Source organism: Peromyscus californicus, unplaced genomic scaffold (assembly GCF_007827085.1).
Source record: "Peromyscus californicus insignis strain IS unplaced genomic scaffold, ASM782708v3 Scaffold_22__1_contigs__length_63687245, whole genome shotgun sequence".
In the NCBI taxonomy this organism is placed as follows: domain Eukaryota; kingdom Metazoa; phylum Chordata; class Mammalia; order Rodentia; family Cricetidae; genus Peromyscus; species Peromyscus californicus.
The window spans coordinates 20,082,650-20,102,286 of record NW_026294525.1 but is presented as its reverse complement, the minus strand read 5'-3'; the positions used below and the strand labels follow the sequence as shown (position 1 = coordinate 20,102,286).

The 19,637-nt window shown below is 37.0% G+C and overlaps 1 protein-coding gene across 16 annotated transcripts in view; it reads right to left on the bottom strand.

Moving 5' to 3' along the window:
• Positions 1 to 19,637, bottom strand: part of LOC128118422 (F-box only protein 30) — a 135,419-nt gene that overhangs the window by 61,503 nt on the left and 54,279 nt on the right. For 11 of the 16 annotated variants that reach the window (XR_008221209.1, XM_052751020.1, XM_052751021.1 and 8 more), the window contains 3 exons: positions 12,373 to 12,465; positions 11,641 to 11,727; positions 10,344 to 10,522 (listed from right to left, as the gene is read on the bottom strand). Coding sequence is in view for 13 of the 16 variants with exons in the window: in XM_052751020.1 (XP_052606980.1) it covers positions 10,344 to 10,522; positions 11,641 to 11,727; positions 12,373 to 12,465 (359 nt within the window). In the remaining 3 variants the exon portion in view is untranslated. The other 5 variants (XM_052751032.1, XM_052751033.1, XM_052751025.1 and 2 more) reach the window with 4 other exon arrangements.

Sequence of the window (19,637 nt, the reverse complement as noted above, 5' to 3'; positions counted from 1 at the left end):
CAAGCGATGAAGAGCTGCTGAGAGGAAGAATTAATCTTCCTGAGAGACAAGCCCCTAAATAGTTATCCCAAACCACGCAGTCAGCCCTAGAAACATGCACAGGAGGGGAACATGAATGCACTCAGCAGGTTGTATTCATGTTTATTCATTTATAGATGTATTTGTATCAACAATGGTTAAAGAAGAGGAGGCCATCAATCTGGGAGGAGATTTGAACATAAAGGGAGGGGTAGGATGGAGGAGAGGAGGGGAAATAATGTAATTAGGTTTTAATAAATAAATTAAAAAGGCTGACGATCACAGGTTCACAGCTGGGACATCGACAATTACTTTCCTCATTTGGTGGCGTACACTGCACCTTCCATCATAGTAGGGTAAAGCTTCCAGGTCAGTGGCAGCTTGATCTCACCACATTTTATGACTCAAGCATGCAGTGTCTTCAGCAATAGTGTCTCACTGTCAAGTTCTACAGGGTAACCAGGAGCACTGGCAATGGCCTGTAATGTTAGGGTGTATATGTAGGCTCTCTAAGGGCCAAAACTCCAAGAGAGATAACCAATTCCTGGTATTGGGCTTTTTGTTAGTCTGTGGTGTCTCACAGAACTGTCACCTAGGAAAGAACCTACTACTACTATTCTACTACATGAACATGATATTAAACCAACACCTAATGACTTAATCTTTATATTCATCGATTAATGCATCTCAACTCTTATCAGAGAACCTTCTTTTTACAGCAGGTGATGATTAACACAAAGACTCACAACTGGTCAAGGTCCAGAGAACAAGAGACTGCAAAATGCTCAGCCCTAAATAGGACATTTTTCACTGTCCCCCCTAATGTTCAGGGATCCAGGAAGTGGGGGTGAAAAGAATGTAAGAGTCGAAAAACCAAAAAAAAAAAAAAAAGAGTCAGAGGCAGTGGATTACTATAAGAAAACTGCCCAGACACAGCACAGTAATTACACACACAAAATGGCATATTATTGTGGGATTTTGTTTGACTAAATTCTACACAAACTGAAAATGTCTTCTATTAAGTAGCATTTTGGTCATCTGTTAAAACAGGTAGTTTCTGCATTTCCAAGAAGTTATCCTATGTTAATAAACACGTGCGACTCAATCATACTAATTTTGGGAGGGTTAGCAACTGAGAGCAGAAGAGTTGAAAGGCATTTTGGCTTGTGTCCCCTTGAAGAGGTCTTAAGCCAATGATAAGTCAAGTCCTGTTAAATATTTTGATAAGGAGTTGTTCTTGTTATACACTAATATTGCTTATTAAATGTTAGTAGTTCCATGGTGAATCATTGTTAAGATTTTTTTTTTTGTTTGTTTTTTTTTTTTTTTTTTTTTTTTTGGTTTTTTGAGACAGGGTTTCTCTGTGTAGCTTTGCGCCTTTCCTGGAACTCGCTTTGGAAACCAGGCTGGCCTCGAACTCACAGAGATCCGCCTGGCTCTGCCTCCCGAGTGCTGGGATTAAAGGCGTGCGCCACCACCGCCCGGCTCATTGTTAAGATTTTTAATGTTATTAATGATGTTAAAGGGATTTTTCTTTTGGGGGGGAGGTATCTCAAAATGTAGAGATTTGTGCATATTCAACATATAACATGACTGAGTTATACTCCCCCAAAGGAGCAATTTCTAAAAATAAATGCATAGTTCATTACCTTAAGATTACATACAAAGAGAAAGTTGATGTTGCAATAAACACAGTAAAGCTATTTGGGTTTGAAGCCAAGTCTGTGGAACTAGATAACATGACATTTACAATTTACATAGATAAATCTTCAGTCCTAGTAAATTTATCTGGAATTACTTGAAAAACAATTCCCTAGATATAAATGCATTTAAAATGTAAGGATTGGGCAATTCCACTTTTTCTCAGCAGTTTGCTAGTACAGTGCCCATACTGGAAAAAGTAAAAGTATTTCAGAAAACATAAAATGACTGAAAAGGGAAATTAAACTTTCTATGGTTTGCAGCCAATATACGGGGATTATATGTGTACTGGTGAGTTCTGAACCACTTAGAGGATTACCACAATAGTTTTTAATAAAAAAACAAATGAAATATGGAATACTGTATAATTGGCAATTTGATATTATTTGTTAAGTCACTAAAAACCAAAGTTCATATGATCTATAGCTTAGAAATGAAACAATCACCAGGCAGTGGTGGTGCATGCCTTTAATCCCAGCACTTGGGAGACAGAGCCAGGAGGATTTCTGTGAGTTCAAGGCCAGCCTGGTCTACAGATCGAGTTCCAGGACAGGTACCAAAACTACACAGAGAAACCCTGTCTCAAAAAGCCAAAAAAAAAAAGAAAAAAGAAAAAAGAAACAATATACAATTTCATTTTCCACTAAAATATTTATTTGAGGTATCTTACTGAAATAAATAATAGTAGTTTTCCTCTAATACTAGTAAGTATAGTTATCAATATATCATTTTTTAATTGAAACACATCAAATTGTTTTTCCTAGAACATGAAGTAATACTGGAAACAAAAATAAGTACTTAACCAATCTCACTATTAGGTTATAGCCACACGTCTCCTGAATCTCAGCATGGCATAGGATTTGGTGGAAGAACAGCAGATGTGAAGCCAGAGGGCCTGGGCTCCATTGTCCAATTGCTCCATGTCATAGGCAAGTTTCTTAGTATTTCTAAGCATTAGTTCTTTACCTTCAAAATAGGAACGACATTAGTTATATCTACTTCACAGGACTGTTGGGAATATTAAGTACATGAATACACATAAAAGCTCTTCATGGTATGTAAAAGAGCTGTAAAAATAGTTTCATTTCATATAAAAGAATCAATGCATATCTCCCTTCAACTGAAGACTAAGCACCCACAATGTCTTCTTCAGTTGAACTGTCACTGTAAACCTGGAGTAGGAATGCACCTTAGCCAAGCACCAAGGCTCACTGATGAAGGAGACCCAGGGACAGGTTTCTGGGCAGTTAGGTAGGAGCTAATGAATCCTGAGGGTCACTCAAAATTCCGAAAGCTTAAAAGAAAGAAAACAGGAACATTTATAGTCCATCACAGGGCTGGGAAACAAGCTACTTCTTATTTTGTGATTTCAAGGTCACCTATTAATTCTTCACAGAAGAAGGGACAGTTTCATCACTTACAGTTATATGCGTGTGTGAACACAGCACTCTCCTGCAGTAAGGTCAAACACTAGTCGCTAAGGGCGGAGTAACTGAAATGAATAAACTCTATTGTAAATTTAGATACTGGTAGCTAAAATGACTAGTTATAGGAACATAGGAAGGGAATACCATCTAAGACATCAGTACAATGATGATTAAAAAAAAAAAAAAAGCCATGTTCCTATGCTATAGTAAGACCCCAAATCATAAAATTTCAGTATTTACAGATGCATCCATCTTCAAACACATTTAAAAAACTTACTAAGAGAATTAAACAGATCATTGTAAATATTAGTAACACATAAAACCACACTAACAATGATACCACTTTAACACATAATAGAAAAATGAATTTTTCTGTACTTTAACTTTTAGTAGCAAAACATAAAAAGCAAAATAACTGCCTAATGATTTAGCATTAGGAGTTGTACTACTTACTTTTAAGTTCCAATGACAATGCTACAGTTTAAACTCGTGCAAATAACTAGTTATTATAGTTTAGTACTTTCTTGAAATATTACTGAGAAGATAATGGTGAATCATATGCTAAAGATGATGAAGGCCCTTTCAAAAATGTGATCTACATTGATTGGATATATCAACTCATACAAAACTAGACTAGTTTACTTTCTCTCTTATATATTCTGACTTGTTATTACAAATATCTATCCATTAGAAGAAAAGTCTTCAATACCTTTCTTAATTCCCCTGCCTTATTAGTTACAGATATTCCTTGGAGCAAAAAGTGTTTCAGTAGGAATGTAAAATTAAAATTCATTGTACATGTTTTGAAATTAGTATACTGAAAAGGAACCAACTGCCAATTATTACTAGGCTAGTGTGTAACAACAAAAAAATTCATCCAATTTGAAATAGTATTTACTAATATTTACTGATCTTTTGTTTTTAATTAACAGCTTTTTTCTTTACAACTTTGAAAGTTAAGTCCTATATTAAAGTCTGTGGGATGATTTCACAACACTTCATTCAAGCTCCTCAGTTTCTTTGGTAAACAGGTCTGCTAGGTCAGCCACAGTCAACACAGAGGCTTCAGAGTGCTTCCCGGGTGAGCTTGTATGACTGCAAGATTTCAAGAAACACAGTGAGAAAGGAAGGCCAGGAGCTAGTGACTGCATGTACAACACCACACGGAGAACACAAATCTGCTCCTATACTGTTGTAACTGAGCCATGGGGAACTTCTCCTCGGAAGTAGATAATGAATGCTACATCTCGTGAAAATCAGTGAAAATGCTGAAGTACTTCTGAGGCTTTGTCAGAAAATGTTTTCTATGAACAATTAATAAAAACTCGAAACAAACAAAAACCAGCAAAAGACACCTGACAATTGTTGCCAAGAAGGTTCTAAATTCACCATTTACTTTTTTCTACTTACTGAGAGGTTCAGTGGCTCTTTTAGTATTTTAAGTAACTGAAATAAGAATCACTGAAGTCTGCAGATGTAAAGCCCGTGGGATGGCTGGCATCTTTCCTTGTACATCAGCAAAGTATGGGAATCTCAGATTTGTAAAGGTTTCTGTGTTACTCCAAGTACCCCTGGAGATGCAACCCCTTCTAAAAAGCTATCAAGTCTTCCATGGGCAACTTCCAACACATCCCATCTCACAGGGAGGTCCAGAGGTACTAGTTTATTTTAAGATGGCCTTAAAGAAAAATTACTGTGCATATATTAGGAAGTTTGATGACTGCAAGGCCACGTTTAAAAGGTCAGACTGTTTTGACCGTTTTGCTCCTCTGATGCTTGTGAATTTGACACAATTCCCCAGCCAACACTGCAAATTCAGACATTCCTATCAATCTGTGATGGGCAAGGGTCAACTATGAACAGCAGTGCATGTTTAGTTTCACACACACTGGACAAAGGCCTAGGTAAGACAGAGCAACACATTTAAAAATAAAAGTCATGTGGCAAAGAAAAGTCAGCTAATTTTGCATATTACAACCTAGTAAATTACCTTAAATCAAATATAGACTGTACAAAGCATTACTTGGGAACTGCTTTGGATAAAATGCTATTCTCTGCTTTATAAAAAGTATTAGTGTTTACATCATTTGCTATCATCTAAGTGAAGGCGATCTAAAACTCAAATCATAGGGAATGTTACCTACCTCCTCTCAGCAGTTTTCAGCATTGCCTGCATTCGCTCTTCTATTGTTGCTTTAATTAAGAATCTATGTACAATAGTAGGTCTAGAAGATAAATCAGAATTCTAAGCTTAAAAATCATCTTAAGACAGATGAGTAGAAACTGACTTTACATACACATGCTGCATTCATTAGTCCATGGGTGCCCACCTGTGGCTGGTACATAAGAATGCTGAGAGACAGGCCAGAAGTGAATACTGCCAATGTGATTTTCATGAACTAATTATTACTCTCATGAGGGAGACAGATAGTAAACACACAGGAAAACCAGGCCTATGTACAGAAAATGCCATAAGGAGTTGAAATGAGAGATGAGAACTAGTTACTAAGCACAGAAGCAGCGGGAAGAGCAGGCAAACAGAAGACAAAGCATGTTCATGAACATTACTGGGATGAGCACACACGGGAAAAGCTAGAAATGTTTCAGGGGTCAACAAAATAACACAAGTGTGTTGTAGCGAAACAGATGAAGACAAAGTTAGAGGTGGGCAGGGTTCAGACCATACATTGTGGTTTTGCAGGGCTCAATCAGGAACTGGATTTTGTGGTTATTATAAAGGAATATGTTCCAGTGATTATGTATAATTTCATTCACACTGTACTTTGGAAATGCCTCTGGCTATTGTGGAGGCAGAGAAGAGATGAAATTTGTAGTCCTCTCGGCAAGAGGAGGCGGATTGTGCTTTGTGTCAGTGGGTAAGAAGTAGTCAGAAGATGAAGAATATCTTTGAGATACAGGAGTCAAGACTGAAATAATTTGAATATAAGACATTAAAAAGAGATATACAGGAGAATCCTAGATTTGTCTGAGCAAGTATAGATGATAAGAGTCACATTAAAATATGAGGAAAGCTTGGGCTAGCTGAGAGTAGTAAGAATGCAGTTTGTTTTACCTAGTCTATATCCTGGGAGAGCTGTGAAGTTCCTAGATGCATGTTCAGATATTGACTAAAACTATAAAGCTGGTAATTTCTGGGTTGAGGGATATACATGTGAAGCTCATTCACCTATACTTTCTACTTAATACTATGGCACTGGGTGAATTAGAGAGAGTAGATAAAAAGGGCCACTGGACCACTGGCAAGAAGTAGGCCACCACTTACACTCTAAGCCTCATTTCAGTAGTATTATCCACGGGGCAGCTACCAAAATAGAAAGACTGACAGAATGGGAGATCAAGGAGGTAGAGGCGGACTGTAAAGGAGTGTCAGTTTAAAAATGATGACATTCAGACATATTTATGTGATGTATTACAAGAGGAAGGCTCCTGAGAATAGGAGAAGAGGTAGGATTTAGGACAAATGGGGTGAAAAAAGGACACATCTTCCACTTTAATAAGGGAGCAAACACTATGCCTTCCTGATCATTACCTGAGCCACACTCTTGCCTGAAACCAATCAGTATTAGGTCCTATACCATCTTGCCCAATCATGGAAAATGTCCAGTGTTCTATCCATCTTGTTTTCCTATTTCTAATGAATCATTCTGTACTTCATTTTTCATTGAAAGGAAAAGGACAGAATTTTTAATTCTATTCTCTTCTTTTACTCTGCACAAAAATCTCTCCAAACCCCCCTCCTATGAGCGGCACAGTAACAGAGTGAGCCGTGGTTAAAGCCTGGGCCAGGGAGGCAGCAGGTGCACCTGCACTGTTTTCCTTGCTGTGTCACCACACAAGCTACGCAATCCTTCTGTTTGGGATGGCTGGACTAGAGCTGAACAAGAAAATCTTAACAGGCAGTTGCTTACACTGCTCCATTTAAACTGCTTTTGAACATGCTGCTAAGTAAAACTAATGGTCAAAACTCCAATAGTAAGATTCCTTTCCTGACATTTTGCAGCGAATGACAGTGAACCATGTAGGTGTCCTATCCTTTCCCAGAGCCTTTTAATTTAGGTGTGCCAGGGTTTAGTCTGTGGCCCATCACTTATCTTTCTCTGCTTTAATAATTTCATTCATGCCATGGTTTATAAAACACATCACATGCTACTGACATCTAAGTTTGTGCTTTTAGGCCTGGCTTCTCTCCCAGTCTCTGAAATTACATATCTTAGATAGCTAATAAAATCTCAAACATATCTAAAGTAGATTTTTGTTCTTCCTACTCAATCTGTTGTAATAGTCTTCCTCTAATCAGTTAAAGATTTTTTATCCTCCTAGCTGTCTAGGCTAAAGCCCATGGCCCATACCCAATCTCCATTATGCCTACAGACACTGTCAGTTCTACTTCCAGAACAATCCAGAACCTGACCACTACTAGCAGGTGAACTACCACCAGTCAAGCTACCTTGCACTGTCATCAAGACCACATGGCCTCCTATGCTCCCCTTACTCCCAGGACTGAACACAGTTCTCAGAATGACTGTTTCAAAGCTGAAGTTAGACTGAGTCCTTCCTCTGCTTGCAGCTTCCCAATGATGATCCCTGACTTCATTTCCTACCTGTTTCAGTCGAGAAACTGTAGTTCCTTGCTATTTTTTAATTTTTATTTTTTGCAAAACCAGGAACACTCCTGACTTACAGATGTCACACTGATTTTATGGTCTGCTTAATCATTCTTTCTTAAGATATTAGCATGACTAACTACCCAATCTCTTTCAAGCTTTGCCCAGATGTTACCTCTCAGTAAGGTTGGATTCTAAGTCATTTGTGTTTTTTTTTATCTTCCCCACCCTATTCGACATTTCCAGATCCTAACATGACATATCCTTTACTTACATCTGTTGCATAATAACTGTTGCTAGACCAACCTGCTTACAAGTTGCATGAGGACATCTCAAATGCTAAAATTATACATGGCACATAGAAAGTGCTCAGCAGAAGTCTACTGAAAGAAGTGTGTGGAGAGTGATGAACACCAACTGCTTACGTAGATAACAGAAAGAAAGATAAAAACTTCTAACTCTTTGAGGAAAGACTGTCACTGGGAAGGAGGATACAAAGGTTCAGGTAGTCTCTTGAAGGAGAAAAATCTATTTAATGGGAAGCAATGGCCTTAATGGACTTAGGCTTTTAAATCAGAGACAAGCCCTATCTATGTTTTAGAAAAATGCGCCGGGTGGTGGTGGCGCACGCCTTTAATCCCAGCACTCGGGAGGCAGAGCCAGGCGGATCTCTGTGAGTTCGAGGCCAGCCTGGACTACCAAGTGAGTTCCAGGAAAGGCGCAAAGCTACACAGAGAAACCCTGTCTCGAAAAACCCAAAAAAAAAAAAAAAAAAAAAAAAAAAAAAAAAAAAAGAAAAGAAAAATGCTGGTATAACAAGAAGTCAGTGTTTAGGGCTGGTAAAATGGCTTTAACTTAGTAAAAGTACTTGGTAAGCTGAAGAACTTGAGTTTGATCCCTAGAACTCCCATTTCTTAAAAAAGTTAGATGCTGTGTGCATAGGTCAGTTAGCCTAGAAAGTATGCGAACCAGCAGAAAAGCAAGTAAGATCGCCTCAACGAAATGGAAATGGAAGGCAAGAATTGACTTCTGGAAGTTGTCCTTTGACCTCCAAATGCACAACATAGTATGTGGACACCTGTACTTTCACATACACTAAATTTAACTGTACTCTAAATGGCATTTGGAAGTATTTTGGAACAATTGTGCATTATGGTTCTACTACTTTACTATATTGTTAAGGTTTTTTTTTTTTTTTTTTTTTTAAGAGAACAAAGGCTTATCTTGATCATCCATTTGATGAGATTTAGAATTACCATGGAAATACAACTCTCAGTGCATCTGTATGGGTACTTCCAAAAAGGCTTAAGACTTATGTGAAGAAAAGAGACCCACCATGAATAAGGGCAGCAACATCCCGTGGGATCAAGACTGAATGAGGACAAAGTAAGCTAAGAATCAGCACTCATCTTCCAGTATTCCCTAACTGTGGTTGCAGTATGACCAGCCATGTCCTTTTTCTGCTACTTTGAATTTCCCACTCTACTAACAAAACTGTGAGCCCAAACAAATCCTTCCTTACCTTGGCTGCTTCTGTTTGGTGTTTGACACAGCAATGAGAAAAGCAATTAAAAACAGAACCTATCTCTTTCCCACTTAAAATTAAAGGTATCAAAGCTCTCAAAGCTGCAGCTTATGCAACAATCTGTATTTCTGATTCTCACATGCCAAGTTCATTTACTACTCCTTTTCTCAAGCTTTACGACAGCAGTTCCAAACGCCTCACAATCCTCAGAAATGTCAGTATATCTCCTACTTATTTCTACATATGCAACTCTCCATGACTGCTTTCTAGTCCAACTTTAAAATAATCAGTCCTTCAGCCTACTGTCTTCCTTTATTCTTCAGGCACAAAGCATACCATTTTTGTTCATATAACTTTAAATCATCTTTTTCTTGTGCTTCATAGTAGCTTTCTATGTATGTTGCTAGATGGGAATGGATTATGTCTTATATGATTAGACTCTTCAGTGTGTAGCATAATGCCTGACCTTCTTTAGGTGCTCAGTAATACTTACTAAATGAGTACTTAGTGTGTGCTTAGTAAATGTATGTGTATGTCTTCAAACATTCAAGGTCTCTAACATCCATGAGGTAATACAACTAGGAAGTTGTGTTACAGATACCCATATAATCTATCATTTGAATAAAGGAAGTACTTCTCACATAATAATCACTATTACGTTTGGTTCAGGTACTGTACTAAATCTAATTATCTTTTATTTACACTGACTTACTGTATGTGTGCACGTGCATTCAAGTGCCAGGGAGCCCATGCAGGTATGTGACAAAGTGGAAATTTCACATCTGACTTCATGTGAGGGGTTAGACTATGTATAAGGTGAAACATAAATCAATTTCACGGTTAGACTATGACCTTTTCCTCAAGGTATCTCATTAAAGATATGTATATACTCTAGAATCTGAAGGCAAAACAAAACAAACTCTAATCTAAATCATTTCAGGTGAGGGAGATAGAACTTGTACTTAAAAACAAACAGGCCATGATGAACATAAATAAAGAATTTAAGTGCTGAGTTAGTAAGTGGTTGATGCTAATTTTAGTCCTTACTTTGTCTGTCCGATCCGGTGCACCCTCCCAATGGCCTGAAGCTCATGGGCAGGGTTCAGTATAGGCTCCACCAAGAGGACGTGAGTGGCTTCGATGATAGTTAGTCCATTAGAGCCCGTGTGCAGGGGCAGCAGCAAAATATTGACTTGAGGATCATGTTTAAAAGCTGAAAGATTCTCCTAAAAAAGAAAGATACATTTTAATATTAGCTGGATTGATTAAAATAAGAGCAGTTTGTTACAGTTCACTTTGAATATGGTAGTGAAAATTAAATGCTAATCCACAAATTTTAGAAACTAGAATGTTGTTTTCCTTGATTTTGAAGAAGAGAATCATACAAACACTTTTGCTTTTATAGCATATAGTAAAAATCATATCATAAAAACTGAACTATATGAATGTAGAGGAAAATGAGAGGAAGGAAAAATATGTCAGAGTTAATGTGGGTAAGACAGGAATCTACTACATTTAGTTGTTCTCATGTGCAGTGTGTCTCAGATTATGAGGGTGTGACTGTAGGTGGAAGTTTCTCTCCTACCTGCCTGTTCCCAGATCCCCAGCAGCCACTTTTCACGTAATTGACTCCGAGGCTTAATATTACTAATAAGTGCTCGGCCGGTGGCTCAGGCTTATTACCAACTAGCTCTTACACTTACATTAACCCATAATTCTTATTTATGTTTAGCCACATGGCTTGGTACCTTCTCTCAACACGGCTTTCTCATCTTGCTTCCTCTGCGTGTGGCTGGTGACTCCCCTGACTCCACCTCCTTTCCAGCATTCTCAGTTTGGCTTTCCCACCTAACTTCCTGCCCAGCTACAGGCCAATCAGTGTTTTATTAAACCAGTTCAAGTGACAAACCTTTACAGTGCACAAGAGGATTATTCCACGGTACTGAATGTGATATAAAGGAAAATCAACCATATGCACTTTTTCCTGATTATATATATATATGTGTGTGTGTGTGCGTGTGTGCGTGTGTGCGTGTGTGTAGAATACAATCCCAGGATACAGGGACCCCTTCAAAACAGATACTGCAAGGCTATTTTTTCTAGATAAGGAAAAGGATCTCAAGTCAGAAACATTTTTTTTTTAAAGACTTTCTTTTTAGGTGTAATTGAATAGATCAAAAATACCTACATTTTTCTACTTTGCTTTAAAATGTTAATTTCATAGATAATGAAGAACTCAAACCCTCCTTCAGGGTACAGAACAGAAGTTAAACCAAGTCAGCTAGTGAACAGCAGTTTCAGTTAGCAACTGATCTGTTAAAAACACAAGGAAAACTTGACATACCTGGAATGTCTTAATGCGACTGATTTGTGTAAATTCCATGTTGTTGTCAGTGAGAGCTTTTGAAATAATATCTAATACATCTTGCCACTAGAACATAAAAGTGAGAAAAATAGTGTTTACACACAGCTTTTGACCAAAGAGGATTTGAGAAGGGAAGAAATAATAACTAAATCACACTAACAGTTAAATGAACAAAATCAAATCCAAACCCTCAGATAGAGTACCTACAACACTAGATAGCTCTGGTGGGAAACACCATTTTTCCCTATTAAATACTGGCTGAAAGGTAGCATAATAAAATATAAGCATCACTGAAAATATTTAAAACCCATAATGCAAAACAATGGCATATTTAATATAGTTTCTTATCTTTCTAAATGCAAAACTAGGGTTTTTACTATATTTATATTATAAATAATACTTTGTAGTTCATTAACTTTTCCCTTAATAGTCAAATTCATTTGTGAATGAGTCTTTCAAGGTTATAGATTCCAATTTTTAAAGTACTGAAATAAAATCTCTTATTGAAATCAATAAAAAATGTTACAGGAACTGCCTTTATAAAGTATCATCGCATTCCTCTAAACATAAATATAAGGACATAGGAAAAAAAAAGCCGAAAGCATCTCAAATCTTAACTATATTTCAGCAAGCTTTTAAAAATAGTTCTCAGATAAATACTAAGTAGAGGCAGAAAACCAGCTGGACTGAAGCAGAAAGTCTTGATTATACCGTTGAGAAAACGAGTGCTTTGGCCCCTGGATCTCTAAGCTGTATTTTCATCAGAGTTCTGACCACAGCTTCCACTTTTGTAGAATGGCTACCCTTTGAACACAAAGGGGAAAATGCATTAATATCAAATAAAACCTGGTTAAGAATGGAAACAAATCAGTATAAAACACTTCATTCAAATATATATAACAGAGACACTTAACAAATATTTATGTGCTTAGTCTTTTCATTTTGTATTTGCTGAGAATTTTCTTTAGTCTCTAATTGCACAACTGAATGAGTTTATATTCAAGATGTGTAAGAGACAGCTCAGTGGGTAAGCATCTTTGGTATGAGCCTGATGATCTGAATTTGATTCCCAGAGCTCACATGGTAGAGAAAGCCAACGTTTACATGTCCTCTGACTGCACACAATATGCCATGTCATTCACATGCTCCCTGTCCTCCAAATGTAAGAAAAAGCATTTCCTAAAAGAATTTACAGAGAGTTAATTGAACAGAAAGGCATACTAGAAAGTCATAAGGTAATGATACTAAACATATTTTACTTGGATTTTTTAGTTATTAAATTTTGTTACAGAAAAGAAACAGAATATGTATTCAATAACCTTCCTCATTACTCTCATTTCTTTCATATAGAAATGCAAGAATACAAAGAGCCAAAACTCAAGGCACTTTGCAAAATGATGTATTCAACCAATGAATAAGACTTCTTGTAACGGCATGGCCATGGACAATGACAGACACACAAATGATGTCATCTAACACATAGGTAGACTCACTTTACAAGAGTGGTTTTTTTTTTCCATCTTTCAGAACTATTCTATCAAAGGAATATGGAAATGGAAAAGTGGTTTAAAACCTGAATAAACAAATGATGAACCTGTAATCAGTGTAGTAAATAAACAATCAGTAACTGGTTTTTTCAGACCTTAAATATGAACATCATAATGCCCTAAATTAACGTGTGGGGAAGGGGCCTGACAAACCAAAATGCAACAGTATTTCCACAGCAGCATTAGTCCTCTCCCCTCGATGCTCTCAATTCATTTATTTGCACATGAAAGGATAGAAAGGGAACCAAATAAACAAAGAAGTTACCCTAATTTAATGTCAAGACAAGATTATGAAAAAACTTTAAAAATCTTCCCACTAAAATAAGGAACTTATATTTACTTCTTTAGATATATAGACTCTCAATTATACATACATACAAGGTTAAAAAATGTAAGAGAACCATCCTATCTCAGTCTACTGATTTAAAAAAAGAGAAATAAAAACAGAAATGAACACAGAGTGATAATTTGAGCCTTTAGATAGAACCACTCCTATTCCCTGCAATGTGCTACTTCTGAAACCATTTCACTTGATATGGTTAGTCCCTGCTGCCAAGCCCGATGACCTGAGTTCTATCCTTCGAGCCTCCATGGTAGAAGGAGAGAACCAAACCCTACAAGTGTCCTCTTAACCTCCACATGCACATTCATGTCAACACACACAAGAAATATATTCCAGTGAAGTACAGGATAAACATGAGCCCTTCAATCTACTGAGCTGTTTCTTACTAAAAGTTCAAGAGAAAACAGAATCCTTTATAAGTAACATTCCAAATAGGGTGCTAACTCCAGAAGGAAAGATCAGCACATTTTCCTGGTATCAAATTTTGGTGGCTCTCAAAACAAAACATAGGGCTCACTTATAAATTATCATGGTACTCTAATGGGTACATGCTTTCCATTGTCTTAGTCAACACAACTAGGACTGGAATCTTTGGCTCTAGAGCAACTGCTGCTTTCACAGTACTGCTGGGGACTAAACCAAGGGCATGTGCTTGCTAACTGCACTCTACTTATAAGCCTCCCTGCTAAGCCCTTTGCTTCAGACTATAAGATGCTATGTTAAAAATTCATTGCCTCTGTGAACCTATCTTGATAAAAAGCCATTATTTGTTAAGTGAAAAGAAAATGCTCTAGACAACAAAGAATTACTGAAGTGAAAAAGTAGAAACACATGATCTCTGCAAGTGTGTATGCAAGTCTCTCAGTCAGACTCAGGCTCACTGTTTTAAAGTGAGTGTTGCCAGCCAGCTTGCTCAGGGGATTCCTTTCTCTACCTTCTAAAGCTGGAATTAGAGACAAGCTGCCATACCCACCTGACATATATGTATGTTCTGGGGTTCTAGCCATGGTCCTCATGTGATATGCACTGAACCACTGAGTCATGTCCCCAGGACTGGATACCATATTTTCTTAATCCAGTCATGAGTTTGTGGATACTTGGGCTAATTCTATGTCTTGACTACTGTGAATGAATAATGAATGCTTCAAGGAACTGGGACAAGAGATAAAAATTTTAACACTGCTCATAGCTATTGTTTCTACTGTTTTCCCACCCAAGAGATGAAGTCAGCAGGCAATTACTAAAATAGTTAATAAAGAAATGAACTCAAACCTTTCTCTTGAGTACAATATAGAATAAACTAGATTTTTGGAAGTCAACACTTAAAAAAATAGTAGAAATATATCAGCAACAAAGGCCAACAAAGGGTATTTCTTATGAAATTTGGCCTAGATATCATGCAGTAGCATAAAGCAAAATCAGAAATGCCAGGTGGATTCTCACTCTAATAGGTGTGACTAATTTATTTTAATCAGATTAAGACAGAGTGGTGATGTGCTCTTGCTGCAAAAATTACAAAATTTAAATTCTGAGTTAAACATTTTCACTGTGCTGAAAGGATGGAAAGAACAGAGTCTCTTGCCATATGTTTAGTGGACTAAAAGAATTATTATAATAAAGCAAACATGGAGTATCTGACTTAGAAATTTGGCTATCCTTGCCCATCTAGAATAAAACTGCTATATTAATGCAATTCTGGGATAATGTGGTCTGTGGAGAAGAGAGTGCAAGGATAGTACAAATCTTTATGCAGGAGACAGACAGACACATCATAGTTGGCTTAACTCTTTCCTTTACATCTGTTCCTATCTGCTGAGATCCCTTATTGAAAGAGAGACAGGAAGTAGGAGATATATAAGATCTCCCTGCTGCAGTAGCAATAGACTACTTGACTTCATTTGAATAAATAAAATTACTCCACCAGAAAAATACCATTGCCTTGTATTTTTAATAACTTGTAATAAAAGTAAATAATGTGGGGGGGTCATAGATAGAAGCAAGGTATATCAATCCATGATGCTAAACAGGGAGCACAATGCCTATTATGTCCCTTTGTACCCAGCCTATTTCTGTTCACAACACCAGTAGACGCAGAGTCAGGGAGAGTGTGTGTGTGTTCTGTTCATTCTTTTTCCTGGGGATTCCAATGGTTCCACTTGCAGAATTATAGGTTAAAGTCCTATAGCACACCAGAGAAAGCCAACCTGGTCTAATTGCTAACAAACAGAAGAAAGGACATTTATGTTAAGACTACCTAAATAAATAAGCCATATTTTCAGAGATTTTATATCTATTATACATTAATGTATATTTTATACATGTGAAAGAAACTAACAGTGTAGTATACATGAAATATATCCAGTCAAGTTCTATAGTAGGGGAAATACTACTCATCACTCAAGAGTAAATACAAAATGAACTCATGGTAAGAAGCATTGGGAACTCTAAACTGGTCATTCATATTTTTCAGCAAAATCTCTTGAAGCTGTCTAACACAGAGAATGAAGGATCTTAATAAGGATTTTTTTTTTTTTTTTTTTTTGGTTTTTCGAGACAGGGTTTCTCTGTGTAGCTTTGCGCCTCTCCTGGAACTCACTTGGTAGCCCAGGCTGGCCTCGAACTCACAGAGATCCGCCTGGCTCTGCCTCCCGAGTGCTGGGATTAAAGGCGTGCGCCACCACCGCCGCCCGGCCTTAATAAGGATTTTAGGGATAAATAAATACCAAGTTGCTTTAGAAAAAAAGGAAGATGATTAGGAAAAAAATAGCTTTGGGTGCTTAGAAAATTCATTGCAAGGGGATGAATAGGAGTAAGACAACAGGGAATTGGGGTTGATTGTGATCAAAATGTGTTATATATTCCTATGAAAAATGTTGTGATGAATCCCATTATACACTTAATACATCTTAATAAAATCTAACCGAACTGGCTGGGTGGTGGTGGCACACGCCTTTAATCCCATCACTCAGGAGACAGAGGCAGGCGGAGCTCTGTGAGTTCAAGGTCAGCCTGGTCTACAGAGCAAGTTCCAGAACCACTAGGCCTACACTGAGAAACCTTGTTTCAAAAAACCAAGAAACAAAATAAACCAAAACTAAAACCAATTAATCAAACAAACAAATAGCTAAAAGAACTTATCTGAAGCGCAAAGCTCAGTGACAGATGATTAGGAAGATACTCTTTGCTGTATAACTTTAATTATTCTACTTGATTCCATGGTTAAAAAAATTACATTATAGCCGGGCGGTGGTGGCGCACGCCTTTAATCCCAGCACTCGGGAGGAAGAGCCAGGCGGATCTCTGTGAGTTCGAGGCCAGCCTGGACTACCAAGTGAGTTCCAGGAAAGGCGCAAAGCTACACAGAGAAACCCTGTCTCGAAAAAAAAAAAAAAAAAAAAATTACATTATAATACTATACATGCTACTGGCTTTTTTTCTTCTTTTGGATATAGGGGTGTTTATAATTGCAAAATAAAGTATGGTTACCATATATATTATGTTATAGTCATACAATAAAAATCAAACATACTAAAGAGGAAGGAGGGAGGAGGTATAGCTGCACTAATTTCTTCATATTTTATAAAGAATGGCCAGGGGATTTTGACCACTGCTAGTACTAAAGAAAAATTTATATGTATTAGAAATCATACAGGCTATCCATAGAACTAAAAGCTGAAACCATTCACAGTAATAGAGTAAAAAGAGAATGGAGGTAAACACCAGTTTTCACTGTGTGATATTTTGAAATTACGTATTTTTCCTTTATTTTATTAATTATTTCTACTAAATATTATAAGAACCATTTTCTATTTCCTATTTTTATCACCTCTAAACTGAGTCTTAAGGGAAGAAGTGGGAGGTCTATAATTCTAGGACTTTTCATGCATTACCCCAGTGATATAATCAGGTGTTCATTTACCAAATGAGCTGCCTCTGGATTGTATCACCATCCCCTGCTACAGGCTACTGTACCTACTGCCCACGGATGCCCAACTTGCACCTGCCACAGAAGATAAGTCCATCTACGCCAGATGTGGGACAGACACATCTGAAACAGCACAGTAACACTTTATTCTTGTAGTCATTACTTGGAGTAACTTTTTAAAACTTGTACACATACTATGAGAATTGAATGTCATAAGACTGCGATTTTCTTTTTGAAAATTTCCTCTGAGAAATGTAATTTCTAAGATGACATAGTCACTCAGCTTAGTTTACTCTGCTTCTAATAAAGAAAGGGGTGTTCTCTAGTGAGCAGTATGAACAACTGGAATGGTACTGGGTGGTAACAGATTTTTCTACAGGTTTCCTTAGAGGTTTGTAATTATATAAGAATGTTCAAAGGCTCCTGCGATTATCCAGTAGAAAGTCAGTTACTATTTTGGTATTTTCTGACTTTCATCCTGTCCTTTTCCATTTGGAATAAGGCTAGCTCTTTCCTGGTGCCAAGTTGTCATGTTGTTTCCATTCGCACCCGTTCACCAAGGTAGAACCCCATGCTGCTGCGACACGCACAACACAGTCCAGTTGTGAAGCTTGTCTGACTGACCTCACGAAGCAGGAATGCTTCTCAAGCATATGCCAGGAATGAGTGCTGGGTTCTTCACTATTCATGTGTTACTGTACAAAGCACAACAGAAACTTTCTCTAGGCTGTGGGCAATCTTATATATACATTAGGCCTCAAAATTATTCTCCATTTTTTAAGATAATTTGCAGAATTATTCCAGACCCAAATTACTAGCTGTAAAAAAGTTAAAAATCATGTTTGGATCAAAGGGATATTTTACAACAATCCATCTAGACATTTATTGAGCGCCTATTGCATGCCAGGTATCATGCTAGATGATTAGGATACAGTAGAGAATCACATGTCTCAACTCATTCTAATGGAGTTAATGAAAAACATAGCCAAAAAGGACTGTTTTTCAGAGATAAAGATAATTTACACTTTATGTCTTCAAAGTCTCTGTTGTGTGTTCAATTTATCATATGGCATGGCTGACTTTCAGCATGATTAACAATTCAGAACTATAATTGTTAATGGAGCCACTGAATAGAACTTTCTTTTCTCTTTTGTCAATTAGAACTATATCTACTTATGCTCATTTTTAACAAAAACATCCATACCATTTTCATTTTATCAGTTAACACTGATGTATAACATATTTGATAGCTCATATATGGATTTTGAGAAATATACATAAATACAGTTATGTGTAGGTTTTATTTACCAAGTTATTGTATGCTTATTTTAAAATTACTCAGAATTATATAATTAGCTTTTCTACACAGATATTTAATTACATTTTGGAAAGTATGGCCAAGCCAAACTTTTGATAACTGGAAAAGCAAAACAAAACAAAACAAACACTAGAATTCATAAACATCTTATTGCTTATTAATAAATGCATCTTATTGCTGTACTGACTATCTTGGAATTAGAATGTAAATGCAGTATTTTCTCTATGAAGTTCCATAAGACACCTCTAAGGTTAGTTAGTAGATGTACTTGTTAAAACCAAAGATCCTGGATCATACCCTATCTGTAGTAAATACAAACTCATTGAGACAGAGCCCGAACAGCCTATTACTAAAGGCACTCTGGCTGAACAAAGATGATGAAGTAATAGTGTGTAGCTGGGAAGGAAGTCGTTTTATTGTGGTTATATCTTTGCATAATGTTTTGCAGTGAATAGAAACTTATGAACTAAGAATCCTAATCAGTATAGGGACTGGATTTATACCAGCAAAAGTGCTTTGTATGAAACCTAGCCAAACACAGGACATGGGGAACAAGTCACATGGGGCTATGTTCTGCCAGGAGGCCTACTTCATCACATCCAAAATGCCTTGCAGTTGTCAGAACTTGCAAGGGGAATTTTGTTTACTTTGTGAAATGCCCAGTAGGTTCCAAGGTTACTTAGGAATACTGTCACACTGTTGCTATGGATGAAACAGTTTTTATTTAAGTGCATACACCAAAGGGATACTGGTAATCTCAACATCTTATTTCTATGTTTAACCCACAGGATACCTTATACTTTGAAATCTCCAATTTCCGAAGATATCATTAGAAACAAAATG